We start from the raw sequence: 7,491 nt of genomic DNA, 5'->3' as shown, positions 1-7,491 counted from the left end.
AAACACGCTTTAAAATGCATTTTAAGTACATAATATTGTTAAGAAAAACAGAGAAAAAAAACACAACAGTTAATTATATTTTCCATCAACATCAAAGAAAATTGATGGGTGATGTTTTTTAAAATTTATTCGTGTGTATAGAAAAGCGAAAGTTAACACATAGAATAAAAGAGAACGTCATTTCGAATCGTATCCGAGGTTAAGTAGCGATAATGGAACGGTATCCCGTTACCATAACAACCGATCAAAGAGGGAGGAAGCACGCATTGTCTGCAACGGGATAGCTTAATAGCGCGAGAGGACGGCTCTTTTCTTCATCTTCGTCACACCTGAGACAGGTGTCTGCTAAAGTAAATATTTGATTGCGCACTTTGAATGGTTATCTACGATATTTCAAACACCCGCTTATACACAGAACTTTCTATTCACTCCCTCTCTAAGATCCTTTTCTTCCTTTTATTACGTTCGAAGCAACTAATGTAAACGCTTCGAAATTAAATTCCTAAATTCTGTGTGACTTATACATCATTTGCAACCCCCCTTTAGTTTCTTTCCGTAAGAGTGGTCGATGACGTGTAAATGGTATGATTGGTATAGGAGCTACATTGATAAATTATGTTATTATGATTGTTACTGTTTCGTTATATCGAGGTATTTAGAAAAAATTGAACGTTTCTAGCGTTACATATGATGCTTTAAATGCATTACTTTTCTCGAAAATTATGCGTTATACGGTGTTAAATTCCTTTAAAATAGAATGGGAAGAAGGGAGAGGAAGAAAAAGGAACAGAAAAGTAAGAGGAAGGAGAGGAGGAAGAAGTGGGAGAGTAAAAGAAGGAAGAAAATCTGTAGTGAGAATTGATCACAATTCCTTTCCTCTTCAATTTAATGAAGAATTTGTGCTTACAAGGCCTTAATGTTCAGTTTGATTAAAGAGCAGTGTTCAGAGCTCTCTGTAGAAAGAACTACAGGGCAAATCTAAACCACATTTGTTACACATACCGTCATGAGTATGCGGTTTCGATCTTTGTAAACGATTTTACTTAAAAATTTAATCGCTAGAGCGAAATTTGGTGCCGCTGTCGCCTTATTGTGCACATTACTTGCTCTACTGTACTGTACGTATGTACTGTACATATTACCAACGAGACAGCAATGCCAGCTCGACACCACTGTAACCGCACCTGTTACTGCACTTCATCCCAAGAGTCGTTACCAAGATAGCAGCGCCAAATCTTACCTTAGTGGCCGAATTTCGAAGTCAAAACTGTTTTACCCGAAAATCAAAACAACATACTCGGGACAGTATGTAGAGCAAATTTGCTTGAGGTTTAGCCAGTAGTTCTATCCTTAGAGAGCTCCGAACACCAGCTCTTTAATTATTATCATAGCACTGAATTTAAATTCCGTAATTAAAATGTAAGAAGAAGAAGAAAATTTTTAAATGGAGAGAGAAATGATATTCAATTTTAAAATGATGATGTAAGCTGATGCTGTAAATGATAATGTAATTTTAGAAAGGAGATTCGCAGCTTCCCATTCCTTCTTTTCTTCTCCTCTTCTTAATCTTTTTTAAATGTTTTTTATTGCGAATTTCTAGATTTTATATTCTAAAATAAAATAAGTTATATCTTTTATATACATTTTTGTTTTTTTTTGTTTTATTTATTTAAATATTGAAGTTTTAAGCTTTCATGTGCATTCATCGAAATGAAATTCGTGCAATCAAATACATTTCTCTTATCTGAATCCATAATATATAGCGATTGTATTTTATTTTTCTTAAATGGTAAGTTAGTAAAATGCCTCTTATAAAGAAAGGATTTTTGTGTGTATTTTCAGTAGGGCCTTTCCGGGCGTAAGAGGCCCTTTCGCCTTTTCGGAGCCTCCCAGCGTTAAGATTTGCATTATGCTTTTTTTAATACATAAGGAAAACGATTGTATTTTGAAGTTTGTAAATGTGATGCCAGGATTAAATAGCTTTACTAGGCCCATAAAAGGCTTTACTAGATAGTAAGGCCTTTTATGGGCTTTATTTTATTTTATAGGAATAAGGCTTGATGGATAAAATTTTAGAATATTCAATAGAAAAACTAGAAAAAGTTAATTTAAAGTGAAAATGTAAATTATGATTAGATTTCAGGAAGTCAGTAGGGCCCTCCTACGACAGGTACTGCATAATGATAATTAACAAGTATAGATTTTATTTAAGATCTTTTGATCAGGCCCGTCTTAAGCACTCTTTAAGTCCCGGGTTCAATTTCTTAGTGGACTTAAACAGAGAGAAGTATAGAACAAAATAATTTATAATGAGCAGTGAAATGAGGCCTCTAAACAAGTGACTCCTTCGGTCATAATCGGAGCGTCTACAGATAGTGTCCACATAATATAGACCTACTTTATACGAAGCATCAGCAGGGCCTTCTGTAATAGGGCCTGCTTCTAATGTAATATAAGTAGCATTTTGATCGTCATAAAAGTGGGAATGGCAGGATCTGTGCCTTGTTTGGTGAGGCCTTAAAAACTTCATTCACTTGCACTTCTTGTGTATTAAGCGACTTCATCAAGTAATTAATTGTTTTGAGAGTAGGGAGGCCTTTCGTAGCTCGAGGCCCTAATATATAGCCCGTTTAGTTTACGTGCTGTATAAATTTAGCTTGATTTATGCCTCTCTCTAAGAGGCTCTGTTGTTACGTTGTATTTACCAATTGTCGTAGGCTAATAATAACCCAATGAAATTTCTCCTTTTATTAACTTTAATTAAATTTAATTATCGGACAACGGAATAAACGGAGACGAGTCTAGAAAATATTTATTGATATTTCAACGATATATATTTATATTTATCTACAATTTGCATTTTAAATTTACGGAATAATCCAAATATTTTCCCTTTTATGATATGTTTTATTAATATAATCATAAGTAACGTAACGGTAAACGTTCAAAAATCATTACTTAAAAAAAAAAAGGTTTAAAAGTACAAAATTCTAAATTATCCAATCAGTTGCGAGTTCCAGAATAATTCGCTACCAATCGCAGAACGTGCCTGATTCAAACGTCATCGGAACTTACAGCCGATTGGTTAATTTAAATTTGAAATTAACGGTTCGGTCACAAGCTTGAAACACGTTACATTGATTAGCAGATTGTATTGGTTGATACACACAGAATTTTTTTTATGTTTTAATATCCAATTACAATAAACAAAATATAAGGAATGGTTTTTAGTAATTTAACATAGGAATGGAGGTGTTAGCGTAAAAAATGTTTATTATTTTTTTTCGTTCTTCTTTGTTTTGTGAAAATTCCAACCTCTCGTTTATAACTATTTCATTCTGTACTAAAATATAAATAATTTCCATCACGCGGTGTTGGTATCACAAGGTAGTAGCCATGTTGTTTCCTCCAGGGTCCAGGTTACCGTTGTTGTTTGTCTGTTGGACGATACGCTCCTTGTTATCCACATAAACTACCAAGTGACGTTTCCCTTTGCCATTACATTCGTCGTCGTTCCTCTTCTTGAACCTTTTGATGTTGGTACCGACCAAGATAAGAATAATTGCTGCGTAAAATACAACCACCACCTGTTAATAAAAGAGCTGAAAGCTTTAAAAATTGCTTTAACCTTTTTTTGGATAAATAAAACTGCAGAATAGAATTTTTTTTATTTTTGGTTGTTTCGATGCAACGAGAAGAAAAAAGAATTGGAGTATTTTGCTGCTGTTTCTAGGGAAAATTCTGGAAATAAGGGATTTTGTTTCCTAATATCCCTTACTTCCAGTATTTTTCCCTAGAGTTTTGCTGTTGAATCACTTGTTGTTTGATGTTTAAAAGCCCATTAAATGTTTTAGCATAGGGACTATTTAGGGAGTTTAATCCGTTTATTGACCAAAATAAAGTCTTAGTTGCTATAACTTATGCTTTTGTCTTCTTTTTTAAAGCGCTGGGCTTGCTAAAGGAAAAAGGAACCCTGTGGGCATCTCTTTTTCCTCTAGCAAGCCCATTATGGGTTCTTACGGGCCCAGAATTGGACAGTCGCTTAATGAAAGATAGGGCCCAACGCATCCGGACGGACCACCTCCCGAAAACTTCCTGGGTTTTTTGACCCGTCCAGATTGGATCCCGGGACTTCCAAAGCGACAGGCTGGCACCGTTAATCGATCGGGTATCCGTCTGTCTATCCTTCGGTCTACGATAGGGCCTCGCACGTGTACAAATATATATTTATCGACGATTGTCTAGTCTAGGCTTCGGAACCTAGTTTAATTTACATTATTTAAGCTGATTTACAGTAGCATTCACAAGAAGATGTGATGACTACACCAGAATAATTCCCTTTAAGGAAAACAGCAGGTAAACGTGTAAAAGGTAGAAAAATAATAAATTTAATTAATATAAGTATAAAAATTACCGTAAAAACTGTAAAAATCTTTTTTTTACAATGTCTTTTGAAAGTAAAAAGTTTTGAAGTAGGCACTGTTCGTAACAAGGCGAGCGATTAGAGTGGCATCCTGTTTGCTCTGGGAGATCCGGGACCGAATCCAGACGGGCGAAATATCACAGAAATTTTTCGGGATATATGTCAGGCCCCCATCCTTCACCACCTTCCACTCTACTCGAACTTACAATGAGCTAGTCAAAAAGGCTCTCTTAGTGCCCACAGTGTAGAGAGTTAAAAAAATAAAACTAGTCTTTGTTTTTATTTACAATAGCTTTATCATTCTTCGTCCTTCTAAAATGAAGACTTTGTTGTCTTTCATCTCGTATATTCTATTATATAAAGCGAAAATTTACTGTTAATTTAAGAAATTATTATTATTATTTTTTCTTTGAGAGAAAGGAAACGTCAATTGGTAATTAAACCAATAAAATTGGATGGAGGCAAGAAAAAGTTTGGAAAACTTATGAAAAGCCCTCAGGCCTTTTGGTCTAGACACTTAAAAATTTCATTTTTTAATTTAACCAAATGAGAGTGAAAGCTACATTTTCTGATGAATTGATTCTGTGACAACCGAACTTAAAATTTAATTTAACATTTTTTTTTTAATTTTTACATATCGATTCAATAAGTTTTAAATTGTTTTTTCGATATACCTTACACGTTTTTTAACGACTCTTTCCGCCCGAGGGCACTGAAAGGGTATTTTATACAAGTCCATTGTAGGTGTGATAAGTCCAAGATGGGGCCCATGATGGTGGAATTAGGGATGGGGTGCTCTGTCTCGCATATCCGGGATTAAAGTGACATTCTACTGCAGCGGGCTGATCGAGTAAGAGTTTTTCGGGGATGTTCCGTCTTGGTAAGTCAGGTCCTCAATGTGGGCCAGACTTATACCGGGGCCGTGGCATATTTAAATCCCAACGTGGGCCTAGTCGAATCCATGCTGAACATGGAAAGAAGCCCCTCTTTTACGATTCTTAAATATTCTTGGCACTTCATCTCGATTTTGCACCACTTAAAACACGATAATCATACACGAGATCAAAATTTATTTCAGTTTTCAGAAATGGCCGATTGTTCAAATTATATGGAATTCATATTCGTGTCACGACTCATTTTCAATTATTGAATGGCAATTCATGTTAAGGTTTTATTGATGAATGCTCGATAATGGCCATTGATTTCGAGTGTGTATCACTCTAATGACACGTGTTTAAGTGATGTTGCCAATTATGACTAGAGATGAAAATAAAACTATTAAAGTAATTGAAATAATAAAATCTTTTACTTTTTAACGAACTAACTAATTATACAACTTATTAAAACGCATACTATTTTATAGGGTTATTAGATTCTTCTTTATATCTAATACAGTGGGAGCACAGTGTGAATGGGAGCTGTAATCAACTGTACAGTAAAACTTGTGTAAATCGGATTCGCACGGTGCCGATTATTTTTCTTGCTAGGCAGCTTTCTATTTTGAACAGTTTCGCTGTAGGCTCACTTTTTATCTTGCAAGACTGCTACCAAAGTCTTACAAGGATCCTGTATAGGATAGGGCTCTATAAGTGTTTACAATGGAACATTTCAGAGCACGAAAGCTCATTGCTTACTGCAGTTGTGAGACTCTCGTAGGGTTTACAACAATCCTATATACCTTATTGAAAGACCCTATAGACCTTTGTTAAAGTATATAGGACATAAACTCAACATGTTACGTGGTTAAAAATGCTTTGCAGTTTCCAACTGGAAGCTAAAAGCGTTTATAAACAACGTGAAATGTAATTTAGATGAATCATTTGAAAATATTTTCGGATAATTTTCAGACTTTTCTTGAAAATTAATTCGATATAACCAAAAATTTACGTCATAATCATTTTCTAAACTGTTTTAACTGGGAAGAAAACCCTAGTAATTTACATAAATTCACGCAGAAAAACTATAATAATATAATATACGGTAAAACCTTTCCAAAACGGAACCTGTCTAAACGAAATAATTCATCGGAACGGATCAATTTTTTATGTTAAAAAAAAAAACTCGTTCAAAACGGAAACCTGCGAAACCGGAAGAAATATTCGGTAGAGCGCGGTTCCGGTTTACCCAGGTTTTAGTGTAAAATATTTATGGATTTCTAATAAATGAAACTTCACGAAAATGCAAGATGTAAAAGCAGATTCCTGAAAATTACACTCTAAAAAATACAATTTTATTCTTTCTTTCTTATCGAATTGATGCCACTTCGATAGGAAAATCGAGCGAAGGAGAAAGATAAGATGGAGGAGAAGTCGAAAACAACTCTTCAATTACTCGAAGGTAATAATTAAACAGTCGTAGAAGAATTCCGCTCTGTAATTTCGCCAATGTAATCCAAGCTGTCACATCGAGTGCGTCAAAGGCACGTCCTCCAGAGACTATATCCTACCAAATCTCATTAACCCGCTATCAAAAGTTTACCAAAAATATCTACTTCGTTCCGATAACTGATTCAATCTCCTATTTTTGTTCTCTTTTTTCTATCAGAACCTTCTTTCCAGAGGGCCATTAGTTGTAAATTGTTAAGGAAACTAAATATATATATATATAGAGGGTGATCTAAAAGTCAGTTAATCATTATGGGGACTAAGTAATTTATCCTCTTTCCTCCAATTTTGTAAGAGAAAAACGCATTTTAAACTCTCGATTTAACTGATTTTCAGGCCACCCCGTGTCCTTACCGTGACGTAAATGACAGCATCGGTTGATTCTTCTGGGAATATGATCCGTACGTTGTGAGTGGGATCGTGGTTTGTCCTGACTCCATAATGCACGCTTGTGGAGTTACAAAATCCACCCAGTAGCAGTCTACAAGAAGAGAAAAGTACATTATTTATCTTTCGTAAAGTGATAAGTGTTCAGTTTCAGCAAAAACTTTGAACATTCATGAAGTTTCAGCATTGATAATCCCGAATGTGGATTGGATGATGGAATAAGGTTACGCGACACATAGGCAATTTATCGAGGAGGGTTGTATGCTGGGAGGACTTTCTATTGAGGAAATTTTCCCC

General features: G+C 35.0%; 1 protein-coding gene across 1 annotated transcript in view; it reads right to left on the bottom strand.

The window, feature by feature from the left end:
* Positions 1-2,797: 2,797 nt before the first annotated feature.
* The window catches only part of LOC136981482 (uncharacterized), a 41,398-nt gene continuing 36,704 nt past the window's right edge, over positions 2,798-7,491 (bottom strand). Inside the window, exons 2-3 of the mRNA XM_067277791.1 lie at positions 7,162-7,288; positions 2,798-3,587 (exon numbers count right to left, since the gene is read on the bottom strand). Of these exons, the coding sequence (XP_067133892.1) occupies positions 3,381-3,587; positions 7,162-7,288 (334 nt within the window). The 3' untranslated portion in view covers positions 2,798-3,380. The remainder of the gene's footprint in view (positions 3,588-7,161; positions 7,289-7,491) is intronic.

This window comes from Centruroides vittatus, unplaced genomic scaffold (genome assembly GCF_030686945.1).
Source record: "Centruroides vittatus isolate TY-2023 unplaced genomic scaffold, ASM3068694v2 contig_766, whole genome shotgun sequence".
In the NCBI taxonomy this organism is placed as follows: domain Eukaryota; kingdom Metazoa; phylum Arthropoda; class Arachnida; order Scorpiones; family Buthidae; genus Centruroides; species Centruroides vittatus.
The sequence above is the reverse complement of the archived record's forward strand: the minus strand, read 5'-3'. Positions and strand labels throughout refer to the sequence as shown.